Below are 24,242 nucleotides of genomic sequence, written 5' to 3'. Positions count from 1 at the left end.
CTCACGCCTCATGATCCTCACACTGGTGTCATGAACCTCACACTAATATCATGATCGTCACACTAGTGCCATGATTCTCACACCTCATGATCCTCACACTGGTGTCATGAACCTCACACTAATATCATGATCGTCACACTAGTGCCATGATTCTCACACCTCATGATCCTCACACTAGTGCCATTATCCTCACGCCTCATGATCCTTACACTTGTGTCATGATCCTTACACTTTTTTATGATCCTCACGCCTCATGATCCTCACGCCTCATGATCCTCACGCCTCATGATCCTCACGCCTCATAATCCTCACACTAGTATCATGATCCTCACACTAGTGCCATGATCCTCACGCCTCATGATCCTTACACTGGTGTCATGATTCTCACGCCTCATGATCCTCACACTAGTGCCATGATCCTCACGCCTCATGATCCTCACACTGGTGTCATTATCCTCACGCCTCATGATCTTCACACCAGTATCATGATCCTCACGCCTCATGATCCTCACTCTAGTGCCATGATCCTCACGCCTCATGATCCTTACACTGGTGTCATGATCCTCACGCCTCATGATCCTTACACTGGTGTCATGATCCTCACGCCTCATGATCCTCACGCCTCATAATCCTCACACTAGTATCATGATCCTCACACTAGTGCCATGATCCTCACGCTAGTGCCATGATCCTCACGCCTCATGATCCTCACACTGGTGTCATGATCCTCACACTAATATCATGATCGTCACACTAGTGCCATGATTCTCACACCTCATGATCCTCACACTAGTGCCATTATCCTCACGCCTCATGATCCTTACACTTGTGTCATGATCCTCACGCCTCATGATCCTCACGCCTCATAATCCTCACACTAGTATCATGATCCTCACACTAGTGCCATGATCCTCACGCCTCATGATCCTTACACTGGTGTCATGATTCTCACGCCTCATGATCCTCACACTAGTGCCATGATCCTCACGCCTTATGATCCTCACACTGGTGTCATTATCCTCACGCCTCATGATCTTCACACCAGTATCATGATCCTCACGCCTCATGATCCTTACACTGGTGTCATGATCCTCACGCCTCATGATCCTCACACTAGTATCATGATCCTCACACTAGTGCTATGATCCTCACGCCTCATGATCCTCACCCTAGTGTCATGATCCTCACGCCTCATCATCCTTACACTGGTGTCATGATCCCCACGCCTCATGATCCCCACACTAGTGCCATGATCCTCACACTAGTGCTATGATCCTCACGCCTCATGATCCCCACACTAGTGCCATGATCCTCACACTAGTGCTATGATCCTCACGCCTCATGATCCCCACACTAGTGCCATGATCCTCACACTAGTGCTATGATCCTCACGCCTCATGATCCCCACACTAGTGCCATGATCCTCACACTAGTGCTATGATCCTCACACCTCATGATCCTCACAATCACCGATAACAAGAGTAATTATTTTTTTCCTCACGTTGTGATTCTAAAGACACACATGATGATGATGATGATGATGATGATGATGATGATGATGATGATGATGATGATGATAATCGTAATAAAAATAATACTAGCAGAAATAATAATAATTTTATTATGCAATTATTATTATTATTATTATTATTATTATTATTATTATTATTATTATTATTATTATTATTATTATAAGTACAATTATAATAATTTAATTATTATAAAATGCTGCTGTTGCTGATGAAAATAATAATAGTAATAGTATTAATGAAAATAATAATAATAATAATAATAATAATAATAATAATAATAATAATAATAATAATAATAATAATAATAATAATAATAAATAAATAAATAAATAATTCTCTGTAGTTTAAAATAATTTGTAAACTAACGTTAGATTAATTTTGAAATCAGCAATAAATAATATTGGAAAGTCATGTTGGACCATCTTGTAAATCCAAGTCAAATCGCCTTACAAATCAATGTTAAATCGACTTATAAATCCGTAGTAAATCGGCTTGTCAATCCTTGTTAAATCGGCTTATAAAAAGTTAAATAACCTTATAAATCAATGTTAAATCAGTTTATAAATTAGCGTTAAATTAGTTGCTAATGTTGTGACACTGTCCTACACTCTGTTGTGACACTGTCCTACACTCTGTTGTGACAATGTCCTCCACTCTGTTGTGACACTGTCCTACACTCTGTTGTGACAATGTCCTCCACTCTGTTGTGACACTGTCCTACACTCTGTTGTGACACTGTCCTACACTCTGTTGTGACACTGTCCTACACTCTGTTGTGACACTGTCCTACACTCTGTTGTGACAATGTCCTCCACTCTGTTGTGACACTGTCCTACACTCTGTTGTGACACTGTCCTACACTCTGTTGTGACACTGTCCTACACTCTGTTGTGACACTGTCCTACACTCTGTTGTGACACTGTCCTACACTCTGTTGTGACACTGTCCTACACTCTGTTGTGACAATGTCCTACACTCTGTTGTGACACTGTCCTACACTCTGTTGTGACACTGTCCTACACTCTGTTGTGACACTGTCCTACACTCTGTTGTGACACTGTCCTACACTCTGTTGTGACACTGTCCTCCACTCTGTTGTGACACTGTCCTACACTCTGTTGTGACACTGTCCTACACTCTGTTGTGACACTGTCCTACACTCTGTTGTGACACTGTCCTACACTCTGTTGTGACACTGTCCTACACTCTGTTGTGACACTGTCCTACACTCTGTTGTGACACTGTCCTACACTCTGTTGTGACACTGTCCTACACTCTGTTGTGACAATGTCCTACACTCTGTTGTGACACTGTCCTACACTCTGTTGTGACACTGTCCTACACTCTGTTGTGACACTGTCCTACACTCTGTTGTGACACTGTCCTAAACTCTGTTGTGACACTGTCCTACACTCTGTTGTGACACTGTCCTAAACTCTGTTGTGACACTGTCCTACACTCTGTTGTGACACTGTCCTACACTCTGTTGTGATACTGTCCTCCACTCTGTTGTGACAGTGTTCTCTACTATGTTGTGGCACTGTTCTCTACTCTGTTGTAACACTCTCCTCCACTCTGTTGTGACACTGTCCTCTACTCTCTTGTGACACTGTTCTCTACTCTGTTGTGACACTGTCCTCTACTCTGCTGTGACACTGTTCTCCACTCTGTTGTGACACTGTCCTCTACTCTGTTGTGACACTGTCCTCTACTCTGTTGTGACACTGTCCTACACTCTGTTGTGACACTGTCCTCTACTCTGTTGTGACACTGTCCTCTACTCTGTTGTGACACTGTCCTACACTCTGTTGTGACACTGTCCTCTACTCTGTTGTGACACTGTCCTCCACTCTGTTGTGACACTGTCCTCCACTCTGTTGTGACACTGTTGCCCACTCTGTTGTGACACTGTTCTCTACTCTGTTGTGACACTGTCCTCAACTCTGTTCTGACACTGTCCTCCACTCTGTTGTGACACTGTTCTCTACTCTGTTGTGACACTGTTCTCTACTCTGTTGTGACACTGTTCTCTACTCTGTTGTGACACTGTCCTCCACTCTGTTGTGACACTGTTCTCTACTCTGTTGTGACACTGTCCTCCACTCTGTTGTGACACTGTCCTCCACTCTGTTGTGACACTGTTCTCCACTCTGTTGTGACACTGTTCTCTACTCTGTTGTGACACTGTCCTCTACTATGTTGTGACACTGTCCTCCACTCTGTTGTGACACTGTTCTCCACTCTGTTGTGACACTGTTCTCTACTCTGTTGTGACACTGTCCTTTACTATGTTGTGACACTGTTCTCTACTCTGTTGTGACACTGTCCTCCACTCTGTTGTGGCACTGTTCTCTACTCTGTTGTGACACTGTCCTCCACTCTGTTGTGGCACTGTTCTCTACTCTGTTGTGACACTGTCCTCCACTCTGTTGTGACACCGTCCTCCACTCTGTTGTGACACTGTCCTCCGCTCTGTTGTGGCACTGTTCTCTACTCTGTTGTGACACTGTCCTCCACTCTGTTGTGACACTGTCTTCTACTCTGTTGTGACACTGTTCTCTACTCTGTTGTGACACTGTCCTCCACTCTGTTGTGACACTGTTCTCTACTCTGTTGTGACACTGTTCTCTACTCTGTTGTGACACTGTCCTCTACTCTGTTGTGACACTGTCCTCTACTCTGTTGTGACACTGTCCTCTACTATGTTGTGACACTGTTCTCTACTCTTTGTGACACTGTTCTCTACTCTGTTGTGACACTGTCCTCCACTCTGTTGTGACACTGTCCTCTACTCTGTTGTGACACTGTCCTCTACTATGTTGTGACACTGTTCTCTACTCTTTGTGACACTGTTCTCTACTCTGTTGTGACACTGTCCTCCACTCTGTTGTGACACTGTCCTCCACTCTGTTGTTTCACTGTCCTCTACTCTGTTGTGACACTGTCCTCCACTCTGTTGTGACACTGTCTTCTACTCTGTTGTGACACTGTTCTCTACTCTGTTGTGACACTGTCCTCCACTCTGTTGTGACACTGTCCTCCACTCTGTTGTTTCACTGTCCTCTACTATGTTGTGACACTGTCCTCCACTCTGTTGTGACACTGTCCTCCACTCTGTAGTTTCACTGTCCTCTACTATGTTGTGACACTGTTCTCTACTCTGTTGTGACACTGTCCTCCACTCTGTTGTGACACTGTCCTCCACTCTGTTGTTTCACTGTCCTCTACTATGTTGTGACACTGTTCTCTACTCTGTTGTGACACTGTTCTCTACTCTGTTGTGACACTGTTCTCTACTCTGTTGTGACACTGTTCTCTACTCTGTTGTGACACTGTCCTCCACTCTGTTGTGACACTGTCCTCTACTATGTTGTGACACTGTTCTCTACTCTGTTGTGACACTGTTCTCTACTCTGTTGTGACACTGTTCTCTACTCTGTTGTGACACTGTTCTCTACTCTGTTGTGACACTGTCCTCCACTCTGTTGTGACACTGTCCTCTACTATGTTGTGACACTGTTCTCTACTCTGTTGTGACACTGTTCTCTACTCTGTTGTGACACTGTTCTCTACTCTGTTGTGACACTGTTCTCTACTCTGTTGTGACACTGTCCTCTACTCTGTTGTGACACTGTCCTCTACTCTGTTGTGACACTGTCCTCCACTCTGCTGTGACACTGTCCTCTACTCTGTTGTGACATTGTTCTCCACTCTGTTGTGACACTGTTCTCTACTCTGTTGTGACACTGTCCTCCACTCTGTTGTGACACTGTTCTCTACTCTGTTGTGACACTGTTCTCTACTCTGTTGTGACACTGTTCTCTACTCTGTTGTGACACTGTCCTCCACTCTGTTGTGACACTGTTCTCTACTCTGTTGTGACACTGTTCTCTACTCTGTTGTGACACTGTTCTCTACTCTGTTGTGACACTGTCCTCCACTCTGTTGTGACACTGTCCTCTACTATGTTGTGACACTGTTCTCTACTCTGTTGTGACACTGTCCTCTACTCTGTTGTGACACTGTTCTCTACTCTGTTGTGACACTGTTCTCTACTATGTTGTGACACTGTTCTCTACTCTGTTGTGACACTGTTCTCTACTCTGTTGTGACACTGTTCTCTACTCTGTTGTGACACTGTTCTCTACTCTGTTGTAACACTGTTCTCTACTCTGTTGTGACACTGTCCTCCACTCTGTTGTGACACTGTCCTCTACTATGTTGTGACACTGTTCTCTACTCTGTTGTGACACTGTTCTCTACTCTGTTGTGACACTGTTCTCTACTCTGTTGTGACACTGTTCTCTACTCTGTTGTGACACTGTCCTCTACTCTGTTGTGACACTGTCCTCTACTCTGTTGTGACACTGTCCTCCACTCTGCTGTGACACTGTCCTCTACTCTGTTGTGACATTGTTCTCCACTCTGTTGTGACACTGTTCTCTACTCTGTTGTGACACTGTCCTCCACTCTGTTGTGACACTGTTCTCTACTCTGTTGTGACACTGTTCTCTACTCTGTTGTGACACTGTTCTCTACTCTGTTGTGACACTGTCCTCCACTCTGTTGTGACACTGTTCTCTACTCTGTTGTGACACTGTTCTCTACTCTGTTGTGACACTGTTCTCTACTCTGTTGTGACACTGTCCTCCACTCTGTTGTGACACTGTCCTCTACTATGTTGTGACACTGTTCTCTACTCTGTTGTGACACTGTCCTCTACTCTGTTGTGACACTGTTCTCTACTCTGTTGTGACACTGTTCTCTACTATGTTGTGACACTGTTCTCTACTCTGTTGTGACACTGTTCTCTACTCTGTTGTGACACTGTTCTCTACTCTGTTGTGACACTGTTCTCTACTCTGTTGTGACACTGTCCTCCACTCTGTTGTGACACTGTCCTCTACTATGTTGTGACACTGTTCTCTATTCTGTTGTGACACTGTCCTCTACTATGTTGTGACACTGTTCTCTACTCTGTTGTGACACTGTCCTCCACTCTGTTGTGACACTGTTCTCTACTCTGTTGTGACACTGTTCTCTACTCTGTTGTGACACTGTTCTCTACTCTGTTGTGACACTGTCCTCCACTCTGTTGTGACACTGTCCTCTACTATGTTGTGACACTGTTCTCTACTCTGTTGTGACACTGTTCTCTACTCTGTTGTGACACTGTTCTCTACTCTGTTGTGACACTGTTCTCTACTCTGTTGTGACACTGTCCTCCACTCTGTTGTGACACTGTCCTCTACTATGTTGTGACACTGTTCTCTACTCTGTTGTGACACTGTTCTCTACTCTGTTGTGACACTGTTCTCTACTCTGTTGTGACACTGTTCTCTACTCTGTTGTGACACTGTCCTCTACTCTGTTGTGACACTGTCCTCTACTCTGTTGTGACACTGTCCTCCACTCTGCTGTGACACTGTCCTCTACTCTGTTGTGACATTGTTCTCCACTCTGTTGTGACACTGTTCTCTACTCTGTTGTGACACTGTCCTCCACTCTGTTGTGACACTGTTCTCTACTCTGTTGTGACACTGTTCTCTACTCTGTTGTGACACTGTCCTCTACTCTGTTGTGACACTGTCCTCCACTCTGTTGTGACACTGTCCTCCGCTCTGTTGTGACACTGTCCTCTGCTATGTCGTGACACTGTCCTCTACTCTGTTGTGACACTGTCCTCCACTCTGTTGTGACACTGTCCTCCACTCTGTTGTGACACTGTTCTCTACTCTGTTTTGACACTGTCCTCCACTCTGTTGTGACAATCTCCTCCACTCTGTTGTGACACTGTCCTCTACTCTGTTGTGATACTGTCCTTTACTCTGCTGACACTGTTCTCTACTCTGTTGTGACACTGTCCTCCACTCAGTTGTGACACTGTCCTCCACTCTGTTGTGACACTGTCCTCTACAAGTGTGACCATGGCGTAATAGCGCACAAAATGTGTGCTAAAGGAATAACAGGAAAAGTCGGTCGATGGATCTATAATTTCCTCACTAACAGAACACAGAGAGTAGTCGTCAACAGAGTAAAGTCCGAGGCAGCTACGGTGAAAAGCTCTGTTCCACAAGGCACAGTACTCTCTCCCATCTTGTTCTTCATCCTCATATCCGACATAGACAAGGATGTCAGCCACAGCACCGTGTCTTCCTTTGTAGATGACACCCGAATCTGCATGACAGTGTCTTCCATTGCAGACACTGCAAGGCTCCAGGCGGACATCAACCAAATCTTTCAGTGGGCTGCAGAAAACAATATGAAGTTCAACGATGAGAAATTTCAATTACTCAGATATGGTAAACATGAGGAAATTAAATCTTCATCAGAGTACAAAACAAATTCTGGCCACAAAATAGAGCGAAACACCAACGTCAAAGACCTGGGAGTGATCATGTTGGAGGATCTCACCTTCAAGGACCATAACATTGTATCAATCGCATCTGCTAGAAAAATGACAGGATGGATAATGAGAACCTTCAAAACTAGGGAGGCCAAGCCCATGATGACACTCTTCAGGTCACTTGTTCTATCTAGGCTGGAATATTGCTGCACACTAACAGCACCTTTCAAGGCAGGTGAAATTGCCGACCTAGAAAATGTACAGAGAACTTTCACGGCGCGCATAACGGAGATAAAACACCTCAATTACTGGGAGCGCTTGAGGTTCCTAAACCTGTATTCCCTGGAACGCAGGAGGGAGAGATACATGATTATATACACCTGGAAAATCCTAGAGGGACTAGTACCGAACTTGCACACGAAAATCACTCACTACGAAAGCAAAAGACTTGGCAGACGATTCACGATCCCCCCAATGAAAAGCAGGGGTGTCACTAGCACGTTAAGAGACCATACAATAAGTGTCAGGGGCCCGAGACTGTTCAACTGCCTCCCAGTACACATAAGGGGGATTACCAACAGACCCCTGGCAGTCTTCAAGCTGGCACTGGACAAGCACCTAAAGTCAGTTCCTGATCAGCCGGACTGTGGCTCGTACGTTGGTTTGCGTGCAGCCAGCAGCAACAGCCTGGTTGATCAGGCTCTGATCCACCAGGAGGCCTGGTCACAGACCGGGCCGCGGGGGCGTTGACCCCCGGAACTCTCTCCAGGTAAACTCCAGGTACTCTGTTGTGATACTGTCCTCTACTCTGTTGTGACACTGTTCTCCACTCTGTTGTGACACTGTCCTCCACTCTGTTGTGACACTGTCCTCTACACTGTTGTGATACTGTCCTCCACTCTGTTGTGACACTGTCCTCTACTCTGTTGTGACACTGTTCTCCACTCTGTTGTGACACTGTCCTCTACTCTGTTGTGACACTGTTCTCCACTCTGTTGTGACACTGTCCTCTACTCTGTTGTGATACTGTCCTCCACTCTGTTGTGACACTGTTCTCTACTCTGTTGTGACACTGTCCTCCACTCTGTTGTGACACTGTCCTCCACTCTGTTGTGGCACTGTCCTCCACTCTGCTGTGACACTGTCCTCCACTCTGTTGTGATACTGTCCTCCACTCTGTTGAGACACTGTCCTCTACTCTGTTGTGACACTGTCCTCCACTCTGTTGTGACACTGTTCTGTACCCTTTTGTGGCATTGTAATCTACTCTGTTGTGGCACTGTCCTCAACAGGATAGAGACTAGGTGCTCCTTACCATAGTATTGCAGTGCCAGGCTAGCAGTGTACAGGTAGCAAGACAGTAGTGTACAGGTAACATGACAGTAGTGTACAGGTAGCATGACAGTAGTGTACAGGTAGCATGACAGTAGTGTACAGGTAGCATGACAGTAGTGTACAGGTAGCATGACAGTAATGTACAGGTAGCATGACAGTAGTGTACAGGTAGCAAGACAGTAACGTACAGGTAGCATGACAGTAGTGTACAGGTAGCAAGACAGTAACGTACAGGTAGCATGACAGTAATGTACAGGTAGCAAGACAGTAACGTACAGGTAGCATGACAGTAATGTACAGGTAGCAAGACAGTAACGTACAGGTAGCATGACAGTAGTGTACAGGTAGCAAGACAGTAGTGTACATGTAGCATGACAGTAGTGTACAGGTAGCATGACAGTAGTGTACAGGTAGCATGACAGTAGTGTACATGTAGCATGACAGTAGTGTACAGGTAGAATGACAGTAGTGTACAGGTAGCATGACAGTAGTGTACAGGTAGCATGACAGTAGTGTACAGGTAGCATGACAGTAGTGTACAGGTAGCAAGGCAGTAGCGTACAGGTAGCATGACAGTAGTGTACAGGTAGCATGACAGTAGTGTACAGGTAGCATGACAGTAGCGTACAGGTAGCATGACAGTAGTGTACAGGTAGCAAGAGAGTAGTGTACAGGTAGCATGACAGTAGCGTACAGGTAGCATGACAGTAGTGTACAGGTAGCATGACAGTAGTGTACAGGTAACATGACAGTAGTGTACAGGTAGCATGACAGTAGTGTACAGGTAGCATGACAGTAGTGTACATGTAGCATGACAGTAGTGTACAGGTAACATGACAGTAGTGTACAGGTAGCATGGCAGTAGTGTACAGGTAGCATGACAGTAGTGTACAGGTAGCATGACAGTAGTGTACATGTAGCATGACAGTATTGTACAGGTAACATGACAGTAGTGTACAGGTAGCATGACAGTAGTGTACAGGTAGCAAGACAGTAACGTACAGGTAGCATGACAGTAGTGTACAGGTAGCAAGACAGTAACGTACAGGTAGCATGACAGTAGTGTACAGGTAGCAAGACAGTAACGTACAGGTAGCATGACAGTAATGTACAGGTAGCAAGACAGTAACGTACAGGTAGCATGACAGTAGTGTACAGGTAGCATGACAGTAGTGCACAGGTAGCATGACAGTAGTGTACAGGTAGCATGACAGTAGTGTACAGGTAGCATGACAGTAGTGTACAGGTAACATGACAGTAGCGTACAGGTAGCATGACAGTAGTGTACATGTAGCATGACAGTAGTGTACAGGTAACATGACAGTAGCGTACAGGTAGCATGACAGTAGTGTACATGTAGCATGACAGTAGTGTACAGGTAGTGTAGTGTACAGGTAGCATGACAGTAGTGTACAGGTAACATGACAGTAGTGTACAGGTAACATGACAGTAGTGTACAGGTAGCATGACAGTAGTGTACAGGTAGCATGACAGTAGTGTACATGTAGCATGACAGTAGTGTACAGGTAACATGACAGTAGTGTACAGGTAGCATGACAGTAGTGTACATGTAGCATGACAGTAGTGTACAGGTAACATGACAGTAGTGTACAGGTAGCATGACAGTAGTGTACAGGTAACATGACAGTAGTGTACATGTAGCATGACAGTAGTGTACAGGTAACATGACAGTAGTGTACAGGTAGCATGACAGTAGCGTACAGGTAGCATGACAGTAGCGTACAGGTAGCATGACAGTAGCGTACAGGTAGCATGACAGTAGCGTACAGGTAGCATGACAGTAGTGTACAGGTAACATGACGGCAGTGTACAGGTAGCATGACAGTAGTGTACAGGTAACATGACAGTAGTGTACATGTAGCATGACAGTAGTGTACAGGTAACATGACAGTAGTGTGCAGGTAGCATGACAGTAGCGTACAGGTAGCATGACAGTAGCGTACAGGTAGCATGACAGTAGCGTACAGGTAGCATGACAGTAGTGTACAGGTAGCATGACAGTAATGTACAGGTAGCATGACAGTAGTGTACAGGTAGCATGACAGTAGTGTACATGTAGCATGACAGTAATGTACAGGTAGCAAGACAGTAGTGTACAGGTAGCATGACAGTAGTGTACAGGTAGCATGACAGTAGTGTACAGGTAGCATGACAGTAGTGTACAGGTAGCATGACAGTAGTGTACAGGTAGCATGACAGTAGTGTACAAGTAGCATGACAGTAGTGTACAGGTAGTATGACAGTATTGTACAGGTAGCATGACAGTAGTGTACAAGTAGCATGACAGTTGTGTACAAGTAGCATGACAGTAGTGTACAGGTAGCATGACAGTAGTGTACAGGTAGCAAGACAGTAGTGTACAGGTAGCATGACAGTAGTGTACAGGTAACATGACAGTAGTGTACAGGTAACATGACAGTAGTGTACAGGTAACATGACAGTAGTGTACAGGTAACATGACAGTAGTGTACAGGTAGCATGACAGTAGTGTACAGGTAGCATGACAGTAGTGTACAGGTAGCATGACAGTAGTGTACAGGTAGCATGACAGTAGTGTACAAGTAGCATGACAGTAGTGTACAAGTAGCATGACAGTAGTGTACAGGTAGCATGACAGTAGTGTACAGGTAGCATGACAGTAGTGTACAGGTAGCATGACAGTAGTGTACAGGTAGCATGACAGTAGTGTACAGGTAGCATGACAGTAGTGTACAGGTAGCATGACAGTAGTGTACAGGTAGCATGACAGTAGTGTACAGGTAGCATGACAGTAGACAGTAGTGTACAGGTAGCATGACAGTAGTGTACAGGTAGCATGACAGTAGTGTACAGGTAGCATGACAGTAGTGTACAGGTAGCATGACAGTAGCGTACAGGTAGCATGACAGTAGTGTACAGGTAGCATGACAGTAGTGTACAGGTAGCATGACAGTAGTGTACAGGTAACATGACAGTAGTGTACAGGTAGCATGACAGTAGTGTACAGGTAGCATGACAGTAGTGTACAGGTAGCATGACAGTAGTGTACAGGTAGCATGACAGTAGTGTACAGGTAGCATGACAGTAGTGTACAGGTAACATGACAGTAGTGTACAGGTAGCATGACAGTAGTGTACAGGTAGCATGACAGTAGTGTACAGGTAGCATGACAGTAGTGTACAAGTAGCATGACAGTAGCGTACAGGTAGCATGACAGTAGTGTACAGGTAGCATGACAGTAGTGTACAGGTAACATGACAGTAGTGTACAGGTAGCATGACAGTAGTGTACAGGTAGCATGACAGTAGTGTACAGGTAGCATGACAGTAGTGTACAAGTAGCATGACAGTAGCGTACAGGTAGCATGACAGTAGTGTACAGGTAGCATGACAGTAGTGTACAGGTAACATGACAGTAGTGTACAGGTAGCATGACAGTAGTGTACAGGTAGCATGACAGTAGTGTACAGGTAGCATGACAGTAGTGTACAGGTAGCATGACAGTAGTGTACAGGTAGCATGACAGTAGTGTACAGGTAGCATGACAGTAGTGTACATGTAGCATGACAGTAGTGTACAGGTAACATGACAGTAGTGTACAGGTAGCATGACAGTAGTGTACAGGTAACATGACAGTAGTGTACATGTAGCATGACAGTAGTGTACAGGTAACATGACAGTAGTGTACAGGTAGCATGACAGTAGCGTACAGGTAGCATGACAGTAGCGTACAGGTAGCATGACAGTAGCGTACAGGTAGCATGACAGTAGCGTACAGGTAGCATGACAGTAGTGTACAGGTAACATGACGGCAGTGTACAGGTAGCATGACAGTAGTGTACAGGTAACATGACAGTAGTGTACATGTAGCATGACAGTAGTGTACAGGTAACATGACAGTAGTGTGCAGGTAGCATGACAGTAGCGTACAGGTAGCATGACAGTAGCGTACAGGTAGCATGACAGTAGCGTACAGGTAGCATGACAGTAGTGTACAGGTAGCATGACAGTAATGTACAGGTAGCATGACAGTAGTGTACAGGTAGCATGACAGTAGTGTACATGTAGCATGACAGTAATGTACAGGTAGCAAGACAGTAGTGTACAGGTAGCATGACAGTAGTGTACAGGTAGCATGACAGTAGTGTACAGGTAGCATGACAGTAGTGTACAGGTAGCATGACAGTAGTGTACAGGTAGCATGACAGTAGTGTACAAGTAGCATGACAGTAGTGTACAGGTAGTATGACAGTAGTGTACAGGTAGCATGACAGTAGTGTACAAGTAGCATGACAGTAGTGTACAAGTAGCATGACAGTAGTGTACAGGTAGCATGACAGTAGTGTACAGGTAGCAAGACAGTAGTGTACAGGTAGCATGACAGTAGTGTACAGGTAACATGACAGTAGTGTACAGGTAACATGACAGTAGTGTACAGGTAACATGACAGTAGTGTACAGGTAACATGACAGTAGTGTACAGGTAGCATGACAGTAGTGTACAGGTAGCATGACAGTAGTGTACAGGTAGCATGACAGTAGTGTACAGGTAGCATGACAGTAGTGTACAAGTAGCATGACAGTAGTGTACAAGTAGCATGACAGTAGTGTACAGGTAGCATGACAGTAGTGTACAGGTAGCATGACAGTAGTGTACAGGTAGCATGACAGTAGTGTACAGGTAGCATGACAGTAGTGTACAGGTAGCATGACAGTAGTGTACAGGTAGCATGACAGTAGTGTACAAGTAGCATGACAGTAGTGTACAGGTAACATGACAGTAGTGTACAGGTAGCATGACAGTAGTGTACAGGTAGCATGACAGTAGCGTACAGGTAGCATGACAGTAGTGTACAAGTAGCATGACAGTAGCGTACAGGTAGCATGACAGTAGTGTACAGGTAGCATGACAGTAGTGTACAGGTAGCATGACAGTAGTGTACAGGTAACATGACAGTAGTGTACAGGTAGCATGACAGTAGTGTACAGGTAGCATGACAGTAGTGTACAGGTAGCATGACAGTAGTGTACAGGTAGCATGACAGTAGTGTACAGGTAACATGACAGTAGTGTACAGGTAGCATGACAGTAGTGTACAGGTAGCATGACAGTAGTGTACAGGTAGCATGACAGTAGTGTACAAGTAGCATGACAGTAGCGTACAGGTAGCATGACAGTAGTGTACAGGTAGCATGACAGTAGTGTACAGGTAACATGACAGTAGTGTACAGGTAGCATGACAGTAGTGTACAGGTAGCATGACAGTAGTGTACAGGTAGCATGACAGTAGTGTACAAGTAGCATGACAGTAGCGTACAGGTAGCATGACAGTAGTGTACAGGTAGCATGACAGTAGTGTACAGGTAACATGACAGTAGTGTACAGGTAGCATGACAGTAGTGTACAGGTAGCATGACAGTAGTGTACAGGTAGCATGACAGTAGTGTACAGGTAGCATGACAGTAGTGTACAGGTAGCATGACAGTAGTGTACAGGTAGCATGACAGTAGTGTACAGGTAGCATGACAGTAGTGTACAGGTAGCATGACAGTAATGTACAGGTATCATGACAGTAGTGTACAGGTAGCATGACAGTAGTGTACAGGTAGCATGACAGTAATGTACAGGTAGCATGACAGTAGTGTACAGGTAGCATGACAGTAGTGTACAGGTAGCATGACAGTAATGTACAGGTAGCATGACAGTAATGTACAGGTAGCATGACAGTAGTGTACAGGTAGCATGACAGTAGTGTACAGGTAGCATGACAGTAGTGTACAGGTAGCATGACAGTAGTGTACAGGTAGCATGACAGTAGTGTACAGGTAGCATGACAGTAGTGTACAGGTATCATGACAGTAGTGTACAGGTAGCATGACAGTAGTGTACAGGTAGCATGACAGTAATGTACAGGTATCATGACAGTAGTGTACAGGTAGCATGACAGTAGTGTACAGGTAGCATGACAGTAATGTACAGGTAGCATGACAGTAGTGTACAGGTAGCATGACAGTAGTGTACAGGTAGCATGACAGTAGTGTACAGGTAGCATGACAGTAGTGTACAGGTAGCATGACAGTAGTGTACAGGTAGCATGACAGTAGTGTACAGGTATCATGACAGTAGTGTACAGGTAGCATGACAGTAGTGTACAGGTAGCATGACAGTAATGTACAGGTATCATGACAGTAGTGTACAGGTAGCATGACAGTAGTGTACAGGTAGCATGACAGTAATGTACAGGTAGCATGACAGTAGTGTACAGGTAGCATGACAGTAGTGTACAGGTAGCATGACAGTAGTGTACAGGTAGCATGACAGTAATGTACAGGTAGCATGACAGTAGTGTACAGGTAGCATGACAGTAGTGTACAGGTAGCATGACAGCAAATCTTTAATGTTATAATAATTATTATTATTATTATTATTATTATTATTATTATTATTATTACTACTACTACTACTACTACTACTACTACTACTACTACTACTACTACTACTATTATTATTACAGGGAATAAGTCGATTCCTTGGTATGTCCATAATAAACGATGAATACACGGAGGAGAAGAGGAGAAAAGAGAAGAAAAGAGGAAGTAGAAAAGAGCGAGTGCACGAGAGTGTGTAAGGAAGGAGTGGGAAGAGAGGGGAGGGGAAAGAGTGGGTGTGGATAAGGAGGGAGGGAGTATGGATAAGAAGGGAGGGTATGGATGAAGAGGCAGATGTGTATAGACAGCAGGGGGGGGGGAAGGGGGGAATAAGAAGAGTGTTTTGGGTGTGGGAATGGGGTGTGGGGAGGGGTGTGTGGGGAAGGGGGTGTGGGGAGGGGGAGAGGAGGCAGCAGCGTTCAACCAATAGTCTGTGTGTTGTGTTGAGTGTTAAGACAACACTGGTAGTCCACGACGGGGGTGTTGGGGAGGGGGGATGGGTGGGGGCAACGGGGAGAGGGGGAGATGGGGAGGGGAAGTACAGGAGGGGAAAGGAAAGAAGGAGTAATTTACTGTGGGGGTAGAGATGGGGGAGGGGGGGGGTGGAGGTCAGCATTAAACCAACGCCGGTAAGTATTGAAAGATGTGCGTTGTGGTGACGTTATGGTGATGGCGTTATTGTGACGGCGTAATGGTGACGACGTTATGTTGACAACGTTATGGTGACGGCGTTATGGTGACGACGTTATGGTAACAACGTTATGGTGACGGCGTTATGGTGACGACGTTATGGTAACAACGTTATGGTGACAACGTTATGGTGACAAAGTTCATGAACGTCTAACGTTGAACAAAAATCTAATAGTGGAATTTCGACAAGTGAACAACAGTGTTTAAAAATTACTGATTATGTATATAATATACTAAAATACAGACTGATATTATTATTATTATTATTATTATTATTATTATTATTATTATTATTATTATTATTATTATTATTTTTATTATTATTATTATTATTATTATTATTATTATTATTAATTTTTGTTATTATATTAATTATTTTTTCATTAATAATTTTTGTTATTAATTATTATTATTATTATTATTATTATTATTATTATTATTATTATTATTATTATTATTATTATTATTATTATTATTATTAATTTTTGCTATATTAATTATTTTTTCATTAATCATTTTTGTTTTAATTATTATTATTATTATTATTATTATTATTATTATTATTATTATTATTATTATTAATTACCTTTCTCTTTCTGTTTTCTAAATTATTATTTTGAATATTTTTTGTCTATAATGACGTTAAATAAATAAAATCTTTTACTCTCAAACAAGAAAAAAACAAATGAGAAATATGCGTGAGCAAAGACAAACAAACAAACATAAACATTTACGATGTTTGTCAAATATTTAAATAAACATTGGATAACGAGCATTTAAAATCGATTATAATTATTTGATAAACATTTACGATCTGCAAATTAAAAACTTTACGACGCGATCCTGGAAAAACTGGTGGTGGGGGGGGTGAGAATGGGGCGCTATCCCCCCGCCGCCCCCCCCGGTATTACTCCCTCCGTAAACATGTAAACATGGGGGGAGGGGGGAGGGGGGGTGGCCAGGTAAACAGGTGACCCTTACTGACAGCCTTAAAGTTTTCACACTGGGCATTGATTTCTCTCTCTGTCTCTGTCTGTCTGTCTGTCTCTCTATCTCTCTCTCTCTCTCTCTCTCTCTCTCTCTCTCTCTCTCTCTCTCTCTCTCTCTCTCTCTCTCTCTCTCTCTTTTAAAGTACTATAAGTATGTTAGTAAAAAAAACCAAATACTCCTTCTGCTTGTTCTTGTTTGGTTTTTTGTTTTGGTCTCATTCCAGTTTTTATTCTCCGTTGTCTCTGTTGATCCTCATACCAGCTTTGGTTTTCTTGCTTTCTTGTTTTACCCTGAGCTTCCAGTCATACTTTATTAAGCAATCATATATATATATATATATATATATATATATATATATATATATATATATATATATATATATATATATATATATATATATATATATATATATATTTTTTTTTTTTTTTTCAACAAACCGGCCGTATCCCACCAAGGCAGGGTGGCCCAAAATTAAAGTTTCTCTTTTTAAATTTAGTAATTTATACAGGAGAAGAGGTTACTAGTCCCTTGCTCCCGGCATTTTAGTCGCCTCTTACAACACGCATGACTTACGAAGGAAGAATCCTGTTCCACTTCCCCATGGAAATAAGAGGAAATAAACGAGAACAAGAACTAGATATATATATATATATATATATATATATATATATATATATATATATATATATATATATATATATATATATATATATATATATATATATATATATATATATATATATATATATATTTATACATATATAGGATTGGGTCCACCTCTGGTGTACATTGTGGGACCCACAGCCTCGGAGAAGTGGATAAAAAGGCTTCAAGGAAGAATATTTGGATTTCTTCCTGAAGCCGTTTGAATATTCCACTTACCCTACCACCCCATCTTTTCATAATTTTTTTTTTTTACCAATAGGAATATTTTATTACATAATATGGTACAAAAGATTTCAGAGATACATTGTTGATATAAAGGTGGCATATAAGGTACATGTTGTTACGTGTGTATCACCGATTATAAGGCGAAAATCTATAAGGCGAAAATCGAAAAATATTGTGATGCAGAGTAATACAATAAAATGTAATGTGATTCCTACAATTTTTTCTGTCACATTGATCAAAAAATCCAGGGGAGGAAACGGTAGAGAAAACACTAATAATGTATAATTTTTTTTTTCCACTTTTCGTCAAAAATATTTATGGTTCTTTGTGTGTGTGTGTGTGTGTGTGTGTGTGTGTGTGTGTGTGTGTGTGTGTGTGTGTGTGTGTGTGTGTGTGTGTGTGTGTGTGTGTGGAGTGACAGTTTGAGAGTAGGCGGTGAGAGAGGGCAAGTTGAACTGCAGCTCTTTGTCTCGCCTCTTTAAACCAACTGATATGATTGAGCCTTGTCATGGCCCAGCCTCAGGGGCGTTGACCCCTCAAAATACCCTCCAGGTATACTCCAGGTACACTCTGTGTCATGGCTTAGTTGCGACCACTTACCACTCTTACATTGAAAAAATACTTCCTAACATCCCCTTGTGCCTCACCTCAGATTGTAATTTGTGGCAGTTTTTGTACTCCATTATTATTCCCGCTTTTCCGCATTTCCCAGTGAGATAAGATCCATTTCTCGCATTATCTCTGATCTTATTTCCCTCAGCTCAAATACGAGTCTTGATTATTTCTTCACTTTTGTGCTGTACTGGTTGCTGGCTGTACACTGGCGCTGCGTATTCAAGCTTGCGTCCTATATAAGACTGGAGGTATAATATTTCTTGAACGAGTCTTTACCTTCGTGAATGCCACTTTTATGTTGAATAAATGGTTTAGTAATAAAACGACGACTTTTTCATTGGCTTTTTCAGTCCAGAAGATGAGGAAGAGAAATTTGAGGTAATCAGTCCCTCAGCCTGAAATCGATGGGTTCAGACCATCAAGATGTGTAATTAATCATCTTCATTATAACATTTCACGTGAGGTTTCACTTGACACTCATTAGAGTCACTGCAATTCAATGCCTCCTGCCTGACATCTTTCTTGAACGTTGTAGTTGTCACCTTTGCTATCGCTTAGTTGTCTGGTATTTCAGCCGCCATAAAATCATTTGTTAAAGACCACTGGAGGCGATTTGCATGGTGCCTCAGACACTTCTCTCTGTATTCATGTGATATCCTTGTAGTGCTGTAGACCTTGCGTTGTCAACTTCATCGTGAGATCCACTATCGGCTGGAAACGTTAGGATGTTCACCTATCTGTAAAATAGGTACCTGTGTGTTAGCCGACTAGTATGGGTGGCATCCTTGGGGAACAAAACTGACCTAATTTGGCCGCAATGCTCTGCATAACCAGGGTCGTGGACCGGGCCGCGGGGGCGTTGATCCCCGGAATAACCTCCAGGTAACCTCAAGGTAACAGTATGTCATTGATGTCAGCTATGGTCTGTATACCTTGTACATGTACTTGTAGAAATAAAGATTATTATTATTATTATTATTATTATTATTATTATTATTATTATTATTATTATTATTATTATTATTATTATTATTATTATTATTATTATTATTATTATAATTATTATTATTATTATTGTTATTTTATCTTCCTCATTAGTCTCTTTAGTTAACTGTATACTTCTCTGTCATTTTCTGTGTTTCTCTTCTTTTTCTTTTCTCAGTGTTATCACTTGATATTTTACTCTCTCTTTACTTTCAGTGTTGTTATGGTGCAGCTCTGGTTTTTTGCATTGTCTGCTATGTTCGTGTGTGTGTGTGTGTGTGTGTGTGTGTGTGTGTGTGTGTGTGTGTGTGTGTGTGTGTGTGTGTGTGTGTGTGTGTGTGAGGGAGGGTGGTGGTGGAGGGGCGGCCAGGTGTGAGTGGGTGGCTCAGGTGAGCCTAGAGGGGTATTGGGATGTGGGGAGAGGGTGGTGGTGGTGGGCGGAAGAGAGGCCCCGCCCCTCGCCCGCTCCCGCCGCCCATCTCCCCGCCTTCCACCTCTTTAAGACCCGCCCCGCCGCCCCTACCACCCACCACCCGTCATCTTCCATCATCTTGATAATCATTGTTATTGTGCAGGGTGGCCCGCCGCCCCACCCCTCTCTCGCCGCCCCACCCCTCCCTAGCCGCCCCTCCCCGGCCGCCCACACTCCAGCGCCTCAACAGGGGCCGCCCATACCTCCGTGTCAGCCCATGCTGACACTGAAACACAGCCGTGAGGCAGGAGGTCAGACACATGTCCCGAAGGAAGCAAGCAAAGCCTACACGCCTCCCAGAGGAGGAAGAGGAGGAGGAGGAGGAGGAGGAGGAGGAGGAGGAAGAGGAGGAGGAGCTGGTGGAGGGCGAGGAGGAGGAGGAGGAGGAAGTAGAAGAGGGCGAGGACTTGGAGGAGGACGAAGACTTCCTGGAAGACATCGATGGTATCCCTCGTCACTACTACTATCATCTCCCAGGTGGGTGTTACTGATGGATACCTCCCAGGTAGGTGTTAATGTGGGATACCTCCAAGGAAGGTGCCGGTGAGGGATACCTCTCCGGTAGGTGCTGGTGAGGGATATCTTCCAGGTGGGTGTTACTGAAGGATACTTCCCAGGTAGGTGTTAATGAGGGATACCTCCAAGGAAGGTGCCGGTGAGGGATACCTCCCAGGTAGGTGATACCGAGGAATACCTCCCACACGACTCCTAAACAGGTATGTGACGGCCGTATGTTAATAACGTACTCCCCCCCACGCCCTACCTGACCCCCTACACCTGTTATCATTCCCTCCCCCCTCTCTTTCCCTGCACACACACACACACACACACACACACACACACATACACACACACACACACACACACACACACACACACACACACACACATATACACACACACACACATATATATATCATATATATATATATATATATATATATATATATATATATATATATATATATATATATATATATATATATATATATATATATATATATATATATATATATATATATATATATATATATATATATATATATATATATATATATATATATAAAGTTTTTAGACGTATTTTCATTATTTCTTGATCATTCTTTTAGTTATTTTTCAGTCATTCCTTTATTTATTTTTGGTCCGTGGCCTAGTGACAAAAGCTCTCGCTTCACACGCTGAGGGTCTGGGTTCAATTCCCGGCAAGGGTGGAAACATTGGGCATCTTTCCTTATTCCAGTTGTCTATGTTCTCCATAGGTACAGTGGGTACCTGGGTGTTAGTCGACTGGTGTGGGTCGCATCCTGGGATAAAACTGACCTAATTTGCCCGAAATGCTCTGCGTAACAAGTGGCTTTCTATATAGTAGTATGTCATTGATGTCAGCTATGGTCTGTATACCTTGTACATGTAGAAATAAAGATATTATTATTATTATTATTATTATTATTATTATTATTATTATTATTATTATTATTATTATTATTATTATTATTATTATTATTATTATTATTTAAATTTGGCTATTTAGTCAATTTTTAGATATTTTTTAGTCATTTTTTATTTTAAGTTTAAGTCATTCTTTTAGTTATTTTTAGTAATTCTTTTAGTTATTTTTAGTCATTCTTTTAGTTATTTTTAGTCATTCTTTTAGTTATTTTAATCAGTGTTTTATTCATTCTTTTAGTTATTTTTAGTCATTATTTTAGTTTTTAGTCATTCTCTCAGTTTATCATTCTTTTACTTACTATCATTTCATTAGTTATTTTTATCATTCTTTTAGTTATTTTAAGTCATTATTTTAGTCATTTTTTTAGTTATTTTAAGTCATTATTTTAGTTTTAGTCATTATTTTAGTCATCATTTTAGTCATTCTTTTAGTGTTTTAGTCATTCCTTTAGTTTTTAGTCATTCCTTTAGTTTTTAGTCACTCTTTTAGTTATTTTAGCCATTCCTTTAGTGATGTATTGTTGTATTATTTATTTTCGTCGTTTAAACACTCATTTCTCTCTTAATTCTTGTAGTTATTCTCTTAACCATTTTTTGGTATTACTCTTAGTCATTCTTTTAATCATTTTAAGTCATTCTTTTAATTATTATTTTAGTCAGTCTTTTAATCATTCTTTTAGACATTGTAGTAGTTTTTCTAGTCATTAATCATTCTCTCAATCATTTTCTTAATTATTCTCTTAATCGTTTTCTTAAGTCATTCTTTTAGTCATTATTTTAATGATTCTCATAGACATTCTAATGCTTCTTTTAGACACTCTTCAAGTCATTCTCTTAATCATTCTCTGTGAGATGGAAAACACCGTCACTCTTTGCTGTTCCATACATGCACTCGGGTATAAGAGAGGATCATTCTATCCGAGTTCACTTGAAAACCCAACGTAGCATGTTCTTGTGTATAAGCGAGGATCATTCTATCCGAGTTCACTTGAAAACCTAACGTAGCATGTCCTTGTGTATAAGCGAGGATCATTCTATCCGAGTTCACTTGAAAACCCAACGTAGCATGTTCTTGTGTTGCAGTCTAACGCATTCCATCCGTTTTTTTATTAAACCAGAAGTCATTTTGCATCCGGCCTCGAAAAAAAACCTTTAGGTGTTTTATCTTTGCTAACTAGGCACTAGGCATATGGTAGACAGAAAAGGAATTGGAAGAGCAGACATGAAGATAGGCAGAAAGGTAGGCAGACGAGGGGGGGGGACAACAGTTTTCTCCCATAGGCCTTCCCGGCCCTTCCTCTCTCTCACACCTGTCCCATCTGCCATTATCGGACAGGTGTCAAAACTCTCATAGCTGCAGTAGAAAGTAGACCTCCAGGCTTGACCACAGGTAGACCCCAGGGTAGGCGACAGGTAGATACCAGGGTGGGCGACAGGTATCCCCCAATGTGGGCGACAGGTAGCCCCCAGTGTGGGCGACAGGTAGCCCCCAGTGTGGGCGACAGGTAGCCCCCAATGTGGGCGACAGGTAGCCCCCAGTGTGGGCGACAGGTAGCCCCCAGTGTGGGCGACAGGTACACCCTAGTCTAGAGCAGTTAGATTATTATTATTATTATTGTTGTTATTTTTATTATTATTATTATTATTATTATTATTATTATTATTATTATTATTATTATTATTATTTTTTTTTATTATTATTATTATTATTATTATTATTATTATTATTATTATTATTATTATTATTATTATTATTATTATTATTATTATTATTATTATTATTATCTTTGATCCCAAAAAACGGGAAAGCAGCTCTAATTCCTTTACTGAAGAGCCTCACCTTGATGAGGTAATAATAATTTGTCGTAATAAATATTACTGTAATAATAATTCTTGTAATAATAATTTGCCCCAATAATTATCATTTTAATAATAATTCATGTAATAAAAACGGCTGTCTCTTTTTTTTTTACACAGCTGAAACCCAGTTTATATCAAAGTCCGCCCCTGTGACCCACAACAGTCAACTAGCACCCAGGTACCGACTTACTGCTAGGTCATCAGAGGCAGCAGGTTTAAGGAAAGTTGCCCAGATGTTCCACTCATGCGGGGATCGAGCCCTAGCCCCTCCAGTTGTGAGCCGTAGGCGTTATCCCCTTGAGCCACAGGTCTTCTAGGTGTCTAATAATCTGTTTCCACTGGTTTTTCATAGAATGTCGTAAGTTTTCGTCTGTTTATTGAGGAGCAGTAGCAGTGGTGTGCCGAGGGCTGCTGCTTCTTCTCTCGGTATCCATGGCGATGTGTTGCCATCATTCCCATTGCATTTATAAGTCAGGAAAATTCGGCTGCATACAAAGAAAATGGGGAAGCAGCAAAAAGGGAAACCACTGCTATTTCCGGAGGCTGGCCCAATTCAACCTCAGGTAAACGGTGATTTATCCATAAGGTCGATTGGGAGAAGTAAAGGGTACTTAGTTTGTCAGTGTAGAGCTGCATTTTTGCTAATCCAATG

General features: G+C 42.3%; 1 protein-coding gene across 3 annotated transcripts in view; it reads left to right on the top strand.

Moving 5' to 3' along the window:
- LOC128685799 (homeotic protein spalt-major-like) overlaps positions 1-24,242 on the top strand; it is an 802,979-nt gene that overhangs the window by 164,160 nt on the left and 614,577 nt on the right. For all 3 annotated transcript variants that reach the window (XM_070087889.1, XM_070087888.1, XM_070087890.1), the window contains exon 2: positions 20,385-20,758. In XM_070087889.1, coding sequence (XP_069943990.1) covers positions 20,542-20,758 — 217 coding nt within the window. In that variant the 5' untranslated portion in view covers positions 20,385-20,541. The remainder of the gene's footprint in view (positions 1-20,384; positions 20,759-24,242) is intronic.

This window comes from Cherax quadricarinatus, chromosome 23 (genome assembly GCF_038502225.1).
Source record: "Cherax quadricarinatus isolate ZL_2023a chromosome 23, ASM3850222v1, whole genome shotgun sequence".
NCBI lineage: Eukaryota > Metazoa > Arthropoda > Malacostraca > Decapoda > Parastacidae > Cherax > Cherax quadricarinatus.
The sequence above is the reverse complement of the archived record's forward strand: the minus strand, read 5'-3'. Positions and strand labels throughout refer to the sequence as shown.